The 20795-nt window shown below is 33.3% G+C and overlaps 1 protein-coding gene across 7 annotated transcripts in view; it reads left to right on the top strand.

Moving 5' to 3' along the window:
• LOC113519437 (IQ motif and SEC7 domain-containing protein 2) overlaps positions 1 to 20795 on the top strand; it is a 259086-nt gene that overhangs the window by 214149 nt on the left and 24142 nt on the right. For 6 of the 7 annotated variants that reach the window (XM_031909574.2, XM_026904544.3, XM_026904546.3 and 3 more), the window contains 2 exons: positions 16589 to 16767; positions 19351 to 19495. In XM_031909574.2, coding sequence (XP_031765434.1) covers positions 16589 to 16767; positions 19351 to 19495 — 324 coding nt within the window. Of the gene's footprint in view, positions 1 to 15539; positions 15920 to 16588; positions 16768 to 19350; positions 19496 to 20795 lie in introns of those variants that run through there. The other variant, XM_052897105.1, reaches the window with a different exon arrangement.

The raw sequence follows: 20795 nt of genomic DNA, 5'->3' as shown, positions 1-20795 counted from the left end.
ATTACACCTTGACCTAAATGGAGGTATAAAATACATACTAAAATAAATACTACATATAAATATAAAACATTCTTTTCTTATGCAAGGGGATTATTGTCTGACTGTTCACAACTCTGTAAACCAAAGTCCGGCCAAAATACCGCCGATGTTAAAAAGCCATTGGTTTACAATTATAGTTTGTGGACCTATTTATTTCTATACTCATTTGTAATATAAAGTTCCTATTCATTCTATAATAAAGTTTACTGTCACGATTGATATCACGCATCAACAGCCATAATGATGATATGTAAATGTTCTAGGAAACCTGAGCAGAGAAAGAGTTATTATCTGTAATTTATAAAGAAGAGAAAATAGAAAATATATAATAGATTTATTTACTTTATTAATTGATTAATAATTAATTATTGGAAATTAATTACAAATATTTAATATGTCCACGACTGTAATTTCAGATGGATTAATTAAAATTATAATGTTATTTTATCATGTAACATAGTTATTACATGACCCGTGTGTGTCCCGGCATAGAATAGACCATCCCTTTCTTTCTCGTAGGTGTCGTAAGAGGCGACTAAATAAAGGAGATTATGGCGGAGGGATGAGCAGTAATGCCCCTCTGAAAACATCACCAAAATCCAAACTGTGGTTGCCAACCAGCCTGTCAACCGTGGTAACTACTGACAAAACCCCCTTATGGGAGAGGCTATGTTCAGCAATAGACAGTTAACGGCTAATACAACATCATATTTATTATTGTGTTTTGGATGAATTTAACAAATTTCGTATTAACCTGACCCAATGGTTTTTGGTAATCAATTAACATACAGTTCAATGGTTATAATTAAGCAAGCTCGTAAATGTACAGGATAAAATCGTTAGCAATCTTTGGAAGGGAGTATTCTACTAGCGAAATTGAATATTTTCACCAATAAGATAGTATGGTAGGTTATTCAAAAAGGGTATATTATGGTTTTTTAAGGGTTGACAACGCGCACGTGATACGACTAGTATTGCAAGCGTTCGTAGGTTCGCCCATCTGATGGTAAATAGTGACTGTTTACCATCAGACGGGCTGTATGCTTGTTTGCTACCTTTGTGGTATAAAAAAAAGAAATATGGAGCCAAAAATAATAAAAATTTTTGAGCCCTCCATAATAACAGAGCGCAATATAGCTGTCAACTTAGTATGGGTATGATCCGAAGTTTTTGCCGTTTTTAAATTTTTCTTTCACTAAATTTCTGTCCTAATACAATTCACAACATGGATAAGTTTTTAGTTTTACGCATCGCTAACTCTTACGATTTCAATCTGCGTACATGTTTCAAAATGTTATAATAAAGTAAACGAGCCTTGTAATGTATTTTTCTCACGTTGCTTTATGTCTAAACATACATAATACATTTGTTTATGATGTACTTAAAAAATGAGACTTCAACGCCGCATTTTTCCGTACGGAATTGAGGGTAACGAGTGAAAAATAACCCTTTTTTTTTAAAAAACAGATCGTAATATGTACCTCCATTATCTCGAAAGTCAACCTCCGCTGCGCCCAGTTTAATAAACTACAATTTTTCGCCGCAGAAAGTAGGTCGTCTGCTAGAGCGGTGCATTGAAGTGCATTAATCAACTGCAGTTGAATGGAACCCTCCCGACTTTCCTCCGCCCCGCCCTATGAAAAGGGAGAGGCTCTGACAATAGATACAATGTCCATCACTATGGTTGTAAATGTACATTGATATTAATTTACGAGCAGATGCCGCAATTTGATGTATTTTACATGTTGATTTTTCCTTTTCAACCTCGAGAAGATAATAGATTAATTTCGATAAAATATTGAAATGAAACGGAAAGGAAAAGAAAATTTAGAGGATTGACTGTAAAAGCATTGCATTTCGAAAGGGTTTCCTGCGGAAGGTTTGCTACAAATAGTTTTCGTAACATCACTGTAAGTAGGAACGGCGTTGCAGGTGATATTTTTGAAAGGGTAGATTCGTTCGAAGGAGGTTTAGTGACAGTAAATAAATTTTGTGGTATTACAGAGTAGAAAAAAATGACAATACGCATATGCATAGTTTTTTTATAGATTTGTGTAGAAGTAAAAAACGATTCTTGCATTTCGAAGTAATCACTTTATTCAGAATTTAATGATTTGCACATGTAGCCGGTACTAGATGAAAACTGCAAGAGAGCGAAAAAGTGTTGCAATAGCACAAATATAAAAATTACTATATTCAGTATTGTCATTAAGAAAAATATATAAAATAAGTTTTTCGTACCGCATTAATTTTGTTATTAATAAAATTAGATTTTTTTGTAAAGCGATATTTTGATTGTATGTAAGTAATGGTCTTTGCCGAAGGTAAAAGAGGCGGAGCACATCTACCGTTCACCTAGGTTCGAGCCATTTAACAGGATCCATTGACTATGGGCTTAACATAAAAAATGACGCAAACCCGCCAATAATGACGTAAAAGTAACCAGAAGAGCCAACCCCAAATGGGTGCTTAGCCAGGAAATGATTGATTGAGATTGGTTATGACTATTTTTGGTACTAAAAAATATCGTCTAAAACGGTCATTTAGATCACCTAGATTTCCACAATAAGACCATTTCACACTTCAACTAAGCATCAAAATAAATAAGTTTTTCCGTCTAGACCTTAAATACCTTAAACATTCAACTTTGGCGTTGTTCCATTTTGTCCCTGAAAGTAACGACTAAATCCAACTAATTGGCTCTCTCCACTGCTGGCAATCGGATCAGCAATGAAAATTTATCATGCCCTTAATGAGGATATTAGGTGGGATAGGGTAAAGGGATTGTAAAGGAGTTGTTTGGATTATGGGTGTCTTGTTTCAATACATCTAATTAACTAGTGTAATTGATCAGTATACGAGAAATTTAAAAAAATTAAAATTTGGTTATTAATAAATACGTCTTCTTTTTTCGTTTTGTAAAAAAAAACGACTTCAAACGTGAATACACACATTGTCAAATGATGATTGATCGTCGTCATTATTCATTATGGATCGTATAATATTTGAATTTAGAGTCACGGAAATATGCATAATCATGGAATTTGAATGTAGAACGTGTGATCGCTTGTTTACAAGTAGATTTTTTTTAGCAATAAGTGTTTTGCACCGCAAAGAAAAACGGCAGCTTTGATAGTCACAAAATTAAATTGTTAGGGCTTGCTCTCGTGTTGGTGAATTACACTAACACGGGTGTAAACTCTATCGGTTACAGAATAATTGTGAATTAGCGATGTTATCACATAACATAGTCACTACAAATGAGAACGTCATCATTTTAGAAGTCGCTAAAAAGTGGCGTCATTGTGATTAAGCGAATTTTCACATTCTGGTAAAAAATATTGACACGTGTCTGTCTTTACGAGTAAATACTGAATGACAGTTAATTTTGTAATCAGTTATAAGCTGTCTTCGTACACGTTCGTTGTTACATGTTCGTACCCAGAAAGCGGCGAATATTACAAAAACAATAGAATTTTGCTTTACTTATGAACACTTGCAATGTTGTTAGAGTGCAAATATATTTCAAAGATTTTACCGTTTTTCTTAATAATTACCAAAAGTCAGTTACGTACAGGTACATTACTCATGCAGAAAATTATTATATAATTTAATGAACTTATAATAAATACAAACATAGTAAGTTCATTAAATTCCCGTTATCTAGTTATGTTTTGCTAGGTTTACCTGTGACTTCATCCGCGTGACCAGGATATTATTACTTACCGAGATAAAAGTAGCCTATATCTTACTCCACACATTATAATATGTATGTACCAAATTTGATAGTGATTGATTAAGCCGTTAAGTATAACCGTGTGTAGTTGTTATAAAGTATTTTTTTATATAATTGAATTAAGTAAAAATAAGTAATTAATGTAATGATTGGAATTGTTTTGCATTCTCGTTTTATTAGATTAGGTCTTAATTCTTTATTACCCCAACAGAATAGCTGATTTATTCCCACAGGGGTATCCCCCTAGGTTCAGAACTTAGGTCTTAATCGGGCTATTACAAGCTATAAAAATAAATAGCATATTATTATAGCTTATTTGTTAGCATAAAAACAACCTCATGTTTTGTGAAAATGTTGTTTTTGTTCATTTTAATAAAACTCAGTATGATGCTTACGCTGTATGTTTTCAACATTACAACTTTGCCACTTGTGAACTGCAAACGAGCTACATCTAGCGGCCGCATACCTCGTTATATCCAGTTTCTATGCAAATATGATATTGCATTACAAATTCATATGATTATTATGGAACTTGATAACTTCAAAAAGAAGTTTTTTAATTCGCCTATATTTTTTATTTGTATGTTATTCTATTTTTTGCAATTCTAAAACGATTTTGTCATTTATTTGCAATTGTTAATGTTTACTCCCGTGTTGGTCGTGTTGAATACTTTTGTTTAAAATTGACATTTTTATTTGCGAAGCACAATTTTGCTCATTATGTAGCAATATATGCTCGGCGACACACGATTCTGCATTTTTGACTTAAATGTTGGCTTTTGGCCACAACATACTATCAGTGTTTTACTCTTTTGAGGGCAAAGCAATAAACTAAGTTGTGACCATTTTGTGTTACTGTAGTAAATACACGAAATAAAAATAAAAAATATGTTACTTCTTTTTTGTATTTTCATTTTGTGTGTCTGTGTGTGTGTGTGCATGTTTTATTATTTCTTTTTTTTGTATATATATTATCTATATCTATTGTTATTTGTGTGCTGTAAGTAACATAAATAAATTTTATATTGTCAATATAAATGTGTATGTGTCGGTGTTCGTTGGCGTTTTATTTTGATTGATTTTTTTTTATGAACAATGTTTACTTCTTAGCTTGTTTTAGGTAGATCGATAAGGAAATAGGCAATTTTATTTGCATATCCGCAGTTCCGTTTTCTAGTCACGGTTTTATTACTATTATTTTGTCATAAATAAACGTAAGTTTGCAGATGGTTAACTTAAGAAATTACCGTCTTTCACGTACTTTCTCCGAAGGCTGTCGTGACTATTATATTATAAGGGTACTGTTATGTGCTTGTTTAGTTTAGATACTTCACTACAATTTTATGTTTTATCCAATATATGCTTTTAGTTTTACATAGACATTGAGAACGACTCTTTTCTGTTTTTCTCCGATGAAATACGTACATTTAATATGATAAACATTTATTTATGATTAGACACTTGGCACTTTTCTGAATAATTTAAAATTAATATAAAAATTTTATTAAAATATGAAAATCATATTCCAATCATTACTGAGAATGGTATGGTGTAGAAGACGCAGTTTCAAATCCCATCTACTTTTAAATTTTTCAATCTCTCATTTATTATATTTTAAATTTAGAATGTTCATTTATTATTATTATTACCAGAGGGAGACTTTGTACAAAAGTCGATTGCTTGGATACCTCTGTCCCAATCCCAAATGTTTCTACCGTGAAGCAGTGTTTGCATGGCTGTATTTCGGTTTGAAGGGTGGGACATGGCGTGAATTTACAGGGTACAGAGGAGTAACACCTGAGTCCTCAGGAATGGCAACGCATGGGGGGTATCATGGGCGAAACAGAATACTCTGTTATGTCCATGGTACTGCTCATGTCTATAGGCGACTGTTACCACTTTCCATCAGGTGGGCCGTCAGCTTGTTTGCCATTTTAAGTTGTATAAAAAAAAACTTTTTATTTTCAACTACCTGTTTCTTGCAGACTTATGCAAAATTGTTATCTCTCTTTCCTATAAGTATTATGTTTTAATAGATTCTAATTTAGAGCTGGATTTGGAGTTAAAAAGTTAAATGAAAATATAAACGGGACCACACATATAGCGAAATAGCTAAATCGGCAATATTGCTCAGTTAAATAATTTAACATTATCCATAAACAGTTACTTAACTAGCAAATTAACATCAATTGTTGGCGTTAATAGGTCTAATAAAAATCATGACGTTTCTACTTGTGTGTTTTTATTCTGTGGTAATTGTCGATAAAGTGAAAATACGAATGTATGTTAGTTGTACAGCCTATCAGTTCTTATTACGAATACATTAAACGAATAACAACATTGCCTGCTAACTGTTACTCGCGGATAAATAATACCTCTTCTTTAATCGGTTTTCAATCGATTACAACAAAAAAAAACACTGTGTAATCGATTCGATTTACTCTTGTACTAATCCTATAATGACTTTGTGACGATTGAACGTTGATATCTTGATTTTTTTTCTTTTTTTTTTGCGGAATAAAATAGTCTTCTATACACATAATTCTGGGTTCTAATTTCAAATATTAAATGTGTTTACGGAACATCTCGTCGTTCGTCGGTAGGTTTTTATTTACGAAAACAAGAGACTTCCGAAAAGGAGGTTTTCGTCTGATTTTTTTTGACGGAATAAAACTGGTGAATGTAAATTTGTTTGTAAAAACTCGACACCACATTCTTAATTCAAAAATTTAACTATTATATAACTATACGATATAACGATAACTATTACAGTATGTTTTATGAATGAAGTCATTTTTTGCGAAGCAATATAGAACTGTATTCCTTGAGATAAAATCATCTATGCAAAATAAATATGGCAAAGAAATTACAGGGTACAGAGGCAGGACACCTCTGTTCTCAGGAATAGTATTGCATGAAGGGTATCGTGTACAACACAATACACTCTTATGTTATCAGTACTGTTCATGTCTATAGGCGACGGTTACTATTTTCCATCAGGCGCGCCGTCAGCTTGTTTGTATTTTAGAACAGATTGGTTTTATAGTTATCCTGTCATCGTTTCGTAGTAGGCATTGTCTGGTAGATTATTGCAAAACGTCCCGGTGTGTATACTAAACAAATGATTTATAGTTGCTCTTGGAACGTGCAAGATACGGAACCCGAGTCGGCTGACGCGTCATTTATTATACCCTGATCACGGAGTTTAATTTCACGGAAATGGCAATTCGTTGTCGCACTAATGATACAGTGCTTGGATGACTATGAAGGATGTTTTAAAGTGTTGTATATAACGTAACAAGTACATATTGCAAAAAAAAAATCAATTTCTGCCACATGAACACAAACACGCACACACATACGTGTCCAAACGCACGCACGCATGTACGCACGCGTGCGTGCATGTGTGTAGCAAGGTGTTTAGTAAATCTTATTTTGCAATTTTTTTAATTTAAAACCAAGTTCTAAATTCAAAAAATTGTGTTAATCTGTAGATTTCCCTATATTGAAAACAATCCACTGCTCCACAAAGATAAGCGGGAGTTAGATAAAACAAAAAATGTTTGGGACAAAAATTGACACGCAAAGTACTTACAGTTGCAATATCTATATTAACCTATATCTATGGTGTACATTTTCATAAAGTGCTTCTAACATAATTTATGTCTGCGTATCTGATAGGTAGATATTCGACAGTGCGTAAATATGTCGTATCGTGAACATAAATTATTGATTTTACCCGACGAACAAAACTGCAATTTATATTGTCGAAAATCAAATGGATAATATATTCCTGTGTTTAGCCATGTCCTGACCTATTGTGTTATATCCTAAATTCGTCGAGGAGAAGAATTATTACTAATGGGGATGCTAATCCCCGTTGCTAGCAACCCTAACAGGTTGATCTCCATGCGGCCTAAAAACTATTAAGGTTAATTCTTAGTAAATTTGCCACGATAGGCCAACAGTCTTCGTTCTTATTGTTTCAGCCACCACTGGTGCTCAGTCTTTATCAATCATAAAAAAATGTCAAACTATGTAAAAAAAACTTCTGAATCCTGTACACTTTGTACACAGCTAACCTTTTCGACTATACATTTCCAAGAAAACTCAACTATAATATGTGTTTTTCACTAGTTAGTTATTTTTAACCCCCGACGCAAAAAGAGGGATGTTATATGTTTGACATGCTTGTATGTCTGCTTGTGGTATTAAAGCTTCTAAATGAATGGACTAATTACGTTGCGTTTCTTTTTTGTTTCTAAGCTGATATTATAGAGATGGTTTTTAGCTACAATTATCAAATTTATGAAGAACTGTTCAGGAGTTTCAAGATCATCAGCTCGGATCGGGAGTTACTTACGTTTTTCTTATTTTATATTATTTAATTATCTTATATTTACTTTTTCTTTATCTATTTCGTTCTAGTGTTACTAGAGATTATTGAAACAAATATAATGAACGTGAACTATCGTGAATAATTTGCGACATTTTGTTACTCTGTCACGTCCGGTATTCACTTTTATAATAACTGAAGATGTTATCAATAGAATATATATACTCAGATAAATATAAGTGATAACAGTCACATATACCTAATGCTACCAGCCACAAAGGTGGTCAGTGGGTATTATACATACAAGAGCGAGCACGGTCACTGTCATGGACATGCGCGCGCGCAGCGTACCATGTACATGTATATGCATAATACTTTTAAATACATAAAATATTTTTATTAATTATGAGTAATATTAAATCATTGTTTTGTTTTGTGATCATAAATTGAAAAGCAAGCGTAATTCATCATTTACTAACTTATAGACATTAAATTCAGTGACAGAAGCCTCTTCTTCGCTTTAAAATACGAATGACCCTCACTTTACTTTTACTGAAAGTACAGATGATTTTAAATCACTGTCGTTATATGCTAATAGCATTATTTTTATTGAATTTTTTGGTATATCCGTTTCACGAATAGCTTGCCGTGTAGTCCCGGTATGGAATGGATCATCCCTTTCTTTCCCGTGGGTCGTAGGGGGCGACTAAGGGAACTTATTGGTCGAGAGATAGCAGCGTTCCTCTTAAAACATCACCAATGCCTGACTACCAAGCATTACAACTACTAGCGCAATACCAATAATATGGGGAGGCCAATATTCACCAGTGGACAGTTAATGGCAGATATGAATGTAGAATAAAACGTATAGCTATTGTTAAAATATTGTTTGATATGAAATAAATCGATACATATTGTCAAGTACATAAAGTATTGAAAGTTTTTCTTTTTTAATAAAAGTGGATATTCATATAATATTGTACACAATCATTGAGCAAATTATATCAATACAAACGCAAAATTAATACGGCATTATTTGTGTTGACATCTTATTTTGAGAGAAGTGGTTTGCCGCAATGTAAAATGCACCTCATGAGTAAAATTATAGTGTCCAATTTTTTACTACTATATACTAGACTGTATTGCTCTTTTGGTGACATAAGCTGTAATGTAATATTAGTAATTTACTGTCATCAAGGAAGTAATTAAGTGCCTACGAGTTGCGTACTCGACTGTACAAACTGTATTTTTCAACGGTCCGTCGGTCTCTCGCAAATAAGTATGCGCTATTATTTAGAAGTTGGTACTGTTAACTCTATAGTGGTTTATCATTCAGTAAATTAATCGATGTTCATTCCTTGTTCGGTAAAATAGAATAGAAATATGTTCTTAAATTATTTTGTCTTATTTTTTCTAATTATTTTGTCAGAGGAATAACACCTGAGTCCTCAGGAATGGCAACGCATTGGGGGTATCAATTTTTTATGTCCATGGTACTGTAACTTTCCATCAGATCAGCTTGTTTGCCATTCTAAGTTGTATAAAACTGTTTGAGATAATAATATAATAAGTAATAAACCTTTTGTTTATATGAACTGTAGTGATAAGGTGATATCGATTATTACGTAACATATTGTTGAAACTAGAATTATAGAGACGATTTAAATAAACTTTTCTTAAAAAAGCATGTAAAAGGTATTCCATATATGAATAAGATTAGAATAAAAGATAATATATACATAGATTATAAGCGTAAAGCTCAACCAGTTGATCGAATAAATAAATAACTATTTTGGTTTCTGTGTATTACACAGAATTTATTTTATCCTAAACTAACAACCCGGGCCAGCTTTCCACGGGTTGAAAGGTAGATTTCTATGTATTTTTTTTAATAAAACAGCGCCTATGTTACTCGTTGATTACGTAGCTTTTTAGGGGGAAAGGAATTGTTAGTAATATACCTTATCAGATCGACCTCCATGCGGTTCCCCCTGGTATTTATCGTGGTGTATTTTTGTTGAAATCGTCACTGTAGACTAACTGATCTGTTTTCATCCTCACCTATCAACATTTTTTCTCACTGGTGCCCCGCTAGCGTATACCGATACTGAAGGTTTCTTTTTTGAGTTTATCCTTTACAAATACCTATCCTTCCTCTTTATAATATTAGTTTAAATTAGATAAGATTCATTTTATACTAAATTATGCTTTCACCCCTACTACATTGGATTCTAAAATGCTTAGCAAAATGTGAGCATAGCAAGTATTAGCTACATTTATCACAACTATATCATGTCACACTTGCCTCTGACTATCTCCCATATTTACAATACAGTCGTGAACATATTTTTTACGCGGACAAAGCCGGCTGTTACAGCTAGCTGAATATTATATAACATTTTTACAAATAAAATATAATAGGAAAGCCAAGCCACAGTTTCCCAAACAAAAGGCCCCCCGAAACCCCCAGCAAACGAATGGAAACGCGGAACGGCGGGAAAGTGATTATTTATAAGCTTCTTACAAAACTGCCCTACATTACGACTGGCAAATATTTGATTTAGATAATGAAGATGTTTTATATCGCAACCCGAGTTGTGTAATACTTTTATTACTAGTGCCCTATATTTCTTTGAGTACACATAAGCTAGGCGAGTTTTCATGCATTGCAGGAAACAGTAAATGCAGGTGGCGGATTGCGGAGGTCTATGTTCAACAGTGGACAAATAACGGTCAAGACGATGATTATTTTTTTTAACAAATGGTTCAAAAAAGTGTAAATAAATATTGAGGTACTGGTAGGTCATGAAGAATATAGAGATAATTATAATGAATTATCTATTGGAAATATTGTTTATTTCTGAACGTCGATACACATGTTTGCGAACATTTGAAATATATGTCAGTTTTAAAAAGGAATCTTGCCTGATGCATAGTGTAGTATGTAATGAAGCATGAAATATAGGCTAACAAAGTAAATTTACTAATATTTATTAGTTTAAATAAATTTACTAATAAATATATTTATATTTATTAGTAAATTTAGTAAATTTACTTTGTGAATCCGTATTGAAGAGAAATGAATATATACATAATATTGTATGTTTATTTATTTGCACAATATTGCAGTACACACTATTTTTTAATAGATAACCTTTGGGAAATAGAATTTTGAAATAATAATGTATAATGATTATAATCATTAAAAAATAAAGTATTATGTATTAAAATAAATAAATTCATAAAAACTAAAACCTACCACAAACGTATTTTAACTATTACACTGTTATGTGACGTTCTTTATATCGTCGATATGTTTCTCGCCTCAATGGGTTTATGAGAGGTTTGACGTTTTTATAAATAAGGGGCATAGACTTTAGCTAGATCGCTATTCTCGAAAGATTTGCGAATGTATCTATTAAATAAATCGTTTTAGTATTCATTCTCTACATAGTATAAAACAAAATCACTTCACGTTGTCTGTCTATATTTATACTTAAATCTTTTATTCTATAGTATGTTCTGTATCTTCCCGTGAGGTCCCCGTATAGAATAGGCCACCCCTTTCCCGTGGGTGTCGTAAAAGCTAACTAAGGAAGGGCGAGGGATGAGCAGCAATTTCCCTTTTAAAATGTCTCTAAAACCTGACACCGGTTGCCAAATCGCCTGCCAAGCGTGGCAACTACTGGCGAAATCCCCGAAGGGGAGACTTACGTTTAGCAGTGGGCAGTTAAAGGCTGATATGATGATGATGATATTTTGTATCAGCATTGCACCTGTGCGGAGCCGGGGCGGGTCGCTAGTGGTTTAATAAAAAGTAGCTGGTGTTCTTTTCTATATTATGTTAAAAGACGACTAGATCTAACAAACCGACAAACACAAAATGACACATTGTTTATAATATGAATAATAATAATTAGAATCAATAATTCAAAGACATTCCATGACATTCAAATATTTATATCAACTTTATCAGTGTAGATATAAATGTTATTTGTCTAATATAAAGTGATAAGAGATTAAAATTAAATACACATTCCTTTCACTGCGTCATTACCACGAGTAACAAGTTATGTAAAGCTATTTGGGCAGTCTGAGGATCTAGATTGTGATAAATTACTAAACGAATTAATTTCATTTTAAGTATTAGGAGAATAGAAGCTTAAAAGTGATATTAATATCACATATTATACAAAGTCTGCAGTGTAACAAAAATGATGTACATATATATATATATATATATATATATATATATATATATATATATATATATATATATATATATATATATATATATATATATATATATATACACATATTTATATATATGTATGTATGTTTGATGAAGAATAATCAGATATATATGTATATATATTAATATATATCGAATCAAATACAAAGGAACTGGGTAATTTTGCTGTGGGAATTGAAGTGCTGACTCGTCGCAGGTGTCTTTCTCGGTAGTTATTCTATTATATATATATATATATATATATATATATATATATATATATATATATATATATATATATATATATATATATATATATATTAAGTTAAATAATCTTTGGTGTAACTTATAAGATAGGTACCTACTAGCTTTTATCAGCAACTTCGTCCGCATGGCAAGGATATATTTATAGATCGAGATAAAAAGTAGCCTATATCCTTCACCGTCCCATATAGTACGTGTTTACCTAATTTCATAGTAGTTTATGTCATTAAGATGCTATGAGGTAACAAACACACTTTCAAATTTATATTAGTAAGTAAATAATTAATTAATATTAGTAAATAATTAAATAATATGTGACTGTCAACACTAGAAGATTGACCACCACCATTACTACCAAAAGTTCCACGACCTTCCGTATTAGTCATCAATCACCGACTGCCATTTTAACCACGCACGTCTTGCGACACATGGTTTCATCTTAAAACGAGGCATCTTCAAGCAAATGATTAGATCGTTGTCAGAGCATAATGTTAACCGTTCAGCACCCAAACTGCGAATAGGACTAATAAAGGAATTAAACAAAAGAATTTTAATCAAATAATAAGAAATGGAAGGTTTAAAAAGACCGTTTTGATCTTTATATAAGAAGGACAGACTAAAATGTCCTTTCAATTTTACTGATACGACAGAATGAATAAAAATAATGTAATTTTTATTTGTTCTTCACGGATCAACGACTCCACTGTCTTTATCGTTAATTTACATATTATTATTATGATGATAATATGTCGAATAATAATGATTAATTTTTTTTAACAGATATAAAATGTATTGTAGATATCAAAACATTTTTACAGAGGCGTCTGTGTCATTGTTTTATTAACTGGTATAAATTAAATAAGTACACGTGACAGTCATAAATCGTCCGACTTATGACTTTATTACGTTTGCTACTGCAAAAATAAAATCCTTTCTTACCAGAGGGAGGCTTTGTACAAAAGTCGATTGCTTGGGTACCTCTGTCCCATTCGTGTTTCAACCGTGAAGCAGCTGTGTTTGCATGGCTGTGTTTTGGTTTGAAGGGTGAGTTTATTGGGTACAGAGGAATAACATCTGATCCTTAGGAATGGCAACGCATGGGGGGTATCATGGGCGAAACAGTATGCTCTGCTGCTCATGTTTATAGGCGACGGTTACCACTTTCCATCAGGTGGGCCGTCAGCTTGTTTGCCAATCTAAGTTGTTTAAAAATAAAATAAAAAATATATATATTCAGAGAGATGATACCCAATGCTTTTCGTGAGGAGAAGGGAAAATATACCCTTTTTCAATGGGTGGAATTGGATGGGTAACCCTGCCAGCGCTATCTGTATACACTGACGGGGAACCAGTGAAAGCTAAGGATGAAAGCAGAAAAGTTATCCGTTTGGGGGTCGACTTGGTCGGGCATGTTGCTAGCAATGGGACCGTTAGAGCCCATTACTGATAATCCTCTTTCCTCCAGTACACACTGTTAGGTCGACCTCCACTTGATTTCTATTTAAAATCATCGTAAGTTAATTCCTGGTGAATTCGTGACAATGAGTCAACTGATCTGCATTCATCCTTCTCTATCATAATACACTGGTACCCTACCAGCATATATCTAACGACATTTTAGGTTGGGTTACTGTTTGATTTTTATCCTATAAAAATCGCTATTCGTGGTCTTTTGGACAACAACCTGTTAGTATTTCATAAGAAAGATCATGTGCATAACATTCTTTTATCAAAAATATTTTTAATATAAATAATTTTCAATCATATTACGTTTATGTTACGTAGTTATATGAGTTCAGGATAGAAGCCGATGCTAGTCTTTCATATCCGTGGAAATTGAAGTTTTACATATGAGTTCCGTCTGTGCAAAGCTATCTTTGTTGTACCCATAGGAATTTCTATTGTAGCCTAATTTTATTGTAACCTGTACAGTTTAAATCTTTGCTTATATATTGTTTCAAATATTTATTTTAATACGTAGTATGTAATCTGTATAATTAATAATACTGCCGTGATATTGCGGTGCTGCCGTGATGATCCCGGTATAGAATACACAAAAAGGGTCCCTTTCTGTCCTATGGGTGTCGTAAGAGACGACTAAGGAAACTTAATGGTTGGATGAGGGGCAGCAAGGTCCTTCTTAAATCAAAGTCTAACTGCGGTTGCCTAGGGGGGAGGAATTATTAATAACGGAAACTAAGGGCCCCATTGATTGCAATATATCCAACCAGGTCGACCTCCACGTGGTCCCTCCTGGAAACAATCGTACTGAATCCCAAGTGTATTCATCACGATGGGCTAACTGACCTGCCTTTTCATCCTCCCCTATCATCACTCACTGGTGCCCCGCTAGTGTATACCTATAGCGCAGACGGGGTTACAGTCCCATCATCGCACATTAAGAAAAAAACTGCGATTGCCTGTCTACGTACCAAGTGTGGGAAATATTAGAAATAACCTCATTATGGGGGAGACCGATGTCCAGCAGTGTATAGTAAACGGCTGTATATGTTTGCCCATTCTATACCGAGACCCCACGGCGTTACATTTGTGGTTTACGTTTAATTCAAATTACTCAGTTTCAAGTGGGTATATTCGTTAAATACCTTAACAACAATATTTCGAACACAGTAACAGAATTATAAAAAAAAAAAACTATTTATGGGAATAAAAATTATTTCTATTCTATTCTGTTCTATTCTTATATACCTTGTTGAATATATACTAGTTCTTATTATATATAATATATATTTATTATATATATTATCCAAATGTATAATGTGTGATGCAAACGAAACATTCTCTCTCTATATTTTGTATGCAGAATATAAATGCTTTTAACTCTAATTAACGCGATAAGAGTCGCGTACCTACACCGCCATTGATAACAGCACGCTCGTATTTTGATAACATCCAACTACGTAACGTAAGGTGATCATTTACATGTGACATCTGAGTGTAAACGGTTTCAGAAGTGAAAACAGTATGTACAAAAATATTTACTCATTCACATTTTTGTACACTGTAATAAAATAAATCTTTTATACAGGTTGAATTAAATTTTTAACATTCTTTTGTTAAGAGAGTATTTAAGGAGCTGAACATTATTTCCCAAAGGACACGGTTCGAAAAATATAAAAGTGTGTTTTTAAGTTATTTTGCACCTATACTCCTAGTAACAAATTTTGTGCTAATTATTACAAAACAGTTCGAGTGTTCAATATTTTGATTACAATGTAATTTAATAGTGTCTCTATGATTAGTATACATATACGAACGTCGATTTATACTTCTACATTGCTTCATTATAAATGTAAGTTTTAAATCTAAGCATTTTCATATATCATATGATATGGAGAAGGCATATGTTCAGCAGTGGACAGATATAATGATGATAGGTATGTCATGTAATGTGTTTGAAGTAATAAATTATAATTAGTATTATTAGATACTAGTTGATTCAAGCGATATTGTTCACATAAAATGACATAGATAACCAAAGTCAACAAATGATGAAAGCTCACACAGCGCCATCTAGTTTTATAATAAGCAGAGCTTGTCCTATAGATGCTATCAAGCCGGCATACACAGATCATCAGTGTATGCCGGCTGAAAACCCAGTGATCCGGAGGTCTTCGCCTCCGGAGTAGAAGCCGGGGTAATAGGGTACGCCCCAAGGCCCCTACCTCGCCCGCCCACACATCATCCGGCGGGCAAGAGATGACCATGTTGTTGTTGTTGTTATAGATGCTAGACGACTTTGAATGTTTTTTTTTTTTTAACTAATATAATGTATTAAAAACGCCAAGACCGATCCAAACATTCGCAAACATAAATGTTTGTATTCTTTTGGAATCGAACCGGCAACCATCGAAAGGTTGGACAGTGAATTAAATTAATACCACACTAAATTCGTCGAATTCTAACTCTAAATTAGCATCTAGTATCAAATCTCTTCAAATTGGTTATTTATTTGTTTCAGCTTCTCCCAGAAAGTCGACGAGGAGGAGAGTGGAGGTGGCGGCGCTCTACATCCACCAGACGGGTTCTACTCCCACAGCCACTCCATCCACAGTGGCCACCATGGTCACCACGCTGAACCCGACAGGGGTTACATGGAAGGCAATAGATACGTCACCGCTGTCCATCGACCGTTACCTGGTATGTTTGATTTTTATTGATAATTAATTTTTCATTTTATTCTGATTGCTTGTAAGTTTGTACATCAAATATTGTAAACTAAATTACATACTATATTACTAATATATCTTCTTTGTATCCTCATGCCTGAGAGATATGATTAAGTATACAGTGCAGTTTTGTGCTTTCTGGATGGACTCTTACAAAGTAGTTCCAGTTGGGCGTTGAATTGTATCCATCCATCTTGTCGGTTCTCGGCCTCTACTCCTCTTTCCATTGTCACAGCCGCCCAAGACTATCCTTCCTTTTACTAATATACAATCCTATCTATTAAGTTAGAATATAATCTACCTGTGTATGAAATTTCACACAAATTCTTTTAGTCGTTTAAATGTAATAGACAAATAAATATTCTAACATCAAAAAATACAAAAGTCCATACATATTTACAAGCTTTATAAACGCATTTAAAATATTAGTAGGATAACTAATTATTATTCAGAAATATAATTCGTATAGACTGCTGTTTTATGTAATATTTATTTTATTAATGTACTAATTTGTAATCTGTTGCCTTGCTATAAATAAATGAATAAATAAATAGAAGTCACCGTACCCTCTAAGTTAAAAAAAATTGCGGAGAATGTAGACAATAACATCGTATTCGTCATGAATAGCAACGCATGAGAGGTGCATGCCATTGGTACCATAATGTATTTTGTGATTTTCATGATGTTATTTATATATATAGGCGACTGTTACCACTTTCCCAACCACTCCATCAAAAAATCCTGTAGCATTTAAATGAAATTGTAAGTTTATTTTAAAATAACAATCCTTAATAAATATTTAGAAGCAACTTGTTTACCAGAGCATTGAGCCCCAGCTCTAATATAATTTAAATAATATTCAGATTCAGAAAGTCGATCAAACAAAACCTTAAAATAAAGCCTCATTGTAAGCTCTCGATTCTACAGAATTGCAAAGTAAGTAATTATTTTATACAAGCAACCTAAGATGTCCTGCCAGAATACCAATTTTTTTATACCACAAAAGCGGCATACCGACATACAGAGCATTTGATGGTAAACGGTTACTGTAGCCTATGGACGCCTACAATACTAACATGCACGTTGCCAGAACCTAAAGAAACCTTAATTCCCTTTTTAAAGAGCCCCAAACTGCAGTATCTAAGGAAAACCTAGGCAGAGAGCTCTATCTACAGCCTGAGCTTTCGCGGATGAAAATTCCTTTGAAACCAATTCTTAATCTTTCCCTAAACTTAGGTCTAAATCAACCCGTATGTAATATATGTATATTTAACCAATCTTTTTTGCTAAACAATAATGACTTTAATTCTGTCAAAAAATAATTGCAAAAAGAACAATTGAAATGGAATCAGAGTTGGTTACGTAATTACATAACGTAGTAGCTACAAAAAATACAGAATAATTAAGAACTTTTTTTTTTAGGAAGACGCTATAGAAACTAGCTAAATCAGTCCAACCTTCCGTGAATCGATACGTTTACAAACGAACAGTTTAATTTTTATCTATATATAGATGGAGTAACATTTTTATAGCGTGCCTTTCTAGGTGCCCTGAACGGAGAAAGGTTGTGAATAAGGAATGGATATCCTGTAGTGAAAGTGCTCTTGGATTATATATAGTGTGGTGGCAATTGTATTGAATATTAAGTGCCTTCTTCGATTAGACTTTCATGGTTAAGTGAATGGGAATTACATTAATCTTGGAACGGACTTAGCCAGTATTTGCATTTTTAGGAAACCCTTTCTTTTTTTCCAATATTTAAATAAGAAGGAGGTATTGTCGTATATATTGTTAAGTATGTGATTCAATTTTCATGATTACGTTTCTCTTTTTGATCGGAAACGTTGAGGTCCATTTTGATTTGCCTTATATGTATCAAGATTGATTTTTGTTTGTTGTACATTTTAAATGATTCGTCTCAATTGCCGGTTTTTTATTTTAACGTCTTAATGCCTTTTGTCTTATGGTTGACTTTTGGTTAGGAAATGATATTTACTGGGTACAGAGGAATAACACCTGAGTCCTCAGGAATGGCAACGCATGGAGGTATCATGGGCGAAACAGTATGCTCTGTTATATCCATGGTACTGCTCATGTCTATAGGCGACGGTTGCCACTTTCCATCAGGTGGGCCGTCAGCTTGTTTGCCATTCTAAGTTGTATAAAAAAAAAAAAGATATACGAGTATGTACCAATTATCCGTAAATATAGCTATCTAATGCTTTAAACGTACATTACTAAAGTCGCGACTCGGGATTTAGTACAGTATACAATATAACACTAGAACCTCTTTAAAAGTTGTCAACGAAAGAAGTGATCACGTCGTAACCAAAAATTCTACATTTAATTGGGCTTATTTACTTATAACATTGTTTTAGTTCCACATTGTCCGTATTAGCCATTCGACTCCATTACCAACATACCCTCCCCCTACCCCCTTTCATAAAGCTAAGTCGGATATATTACATATGTGGCTTTGATTTGACGAATTGTACTAATACGACTCCACAAATTCTTTCTCTAATTACTAAGACTGTACGTATTTTGTTTCCAGCACTAAACCACTCAAACTCATCATGTTCATCAGCTTCGAACGCGTCTACGGGCGCGGGTCTGTGCCCAGGCGCAACAGAACCAGCGCCTCCGCTGTACATCGCTGCGCCGCCCGAAGGGTTCGGGATGGCTGTGCATACAAACAGGTCAGTGGATGTCACACGTATTCGAAGCCTCGGTGTTGTTCATGTACTTATTGTAAGAAAGCAAACGAAGCCATTGTACAGACAAGTAGCTAGCAAGGTAAATTTAAGTACTTTATCTACCATATATAGTATATACTACTTTCATCGTCGTGAATAAAGTCAATTACATAATATATTTGTATGACATATCCGACTTTATTAATAAGGCAGGTGAAGTTTTTTTTTCTTTTTATTAATACTTAAGGGGCTTTTGTCCTTAAAGGACATACCAGCTCCATTGCACTCTATCTTAAAAGTTTCACAATTTAACTGTAGACATTATTTGATTATAAATGCTAATTCATTATTCTTTTTGGTACTATCAGCTGTAGGTTATATATATATATATATATATATATATATATATATATATATATATATATATATATATATATATATATATATATATATATAAACTTAGAATGGCAAACAAGCTGACGATGGAAATGGAATGGAGCCACCTGATGGAAAGTGGTAACCGTCGCCTATAGACATGAGCAGTACTATGGATACAACAGAGTATACCGTTTCGTCCATGATACCCCCATGCGTTGCCATTCCTGAGGATTCAGGTGTTATTCCTCTGTAACCTGTAAATTCACGCCATATCCCATCCTTCAAACCGAAACACAGCCATGCAAACGCAGTTGTGTTTCACGGTTTCACGGTAGAAACACGAATGGGACAGAGATGCCCAAGCAAACGAATTTGTACAAAGTCTCCCTCTAGAATAAAAGACTGAATGACTTCAACATCTATAGTATTAACTGTAGATGAAGTGTTAGGGGGAGCTTCAGGGCCGTACGGAGCTCGGGCCTTCTTAATGTACACTATATCTAAAAATAGCTAATCCATAATGTATTCGGTTTTAAAATTAATTTTGTATTACTTTCTTTGTTTTCTGGTACAAAGTAAATTCTAAATTATAAATTTATAACACAATGTCAATCATGTGTAAAAGTGACAAATGAAGATCTGCTAATTAACTGTCAAACGTGAGATTTCCTGATTATGTTCTTTTCGTTCAGAAGTTCTTATTTTTTTTGTTCTTATTTATTATTACAGCTTATGTAATGATTTATATATTATATAGAAATTAAATTACAGGCAAATACTATATAGGCAGTGGCTGTAGTGTGACTGTTGAGTTATTCCTTATCACAATTTTTGAACAATGCGATATGACTTAACAAACGAATAGTTAATAAAACCCATTTTTGTATCAGTAAACTCTTACAAAATTAATTTTAATTCATACTTT

This window comes from Galleria mellonella, unplaced genomic scaffold (assembly GCF_026898425.1).
Source record: "Galleria mellonella isolate WM207_F2 unplaced genomic scaffold, CSIRO_AGI_GalMel_v1 utg352, whole genome shotgun sequence".
Classification (NCBI taxonomy): Eukaryota; Metazoa; Arthropoda; class Insecta; order Lepidoptera; family Pyralidae; genus Galleria; species Galleria mellonella.
The sequence above is the reverse complement of the archived record's forward strand: the minus strand, read 5'-3'. Positions and strand labels throughout refer to the sequence as shown.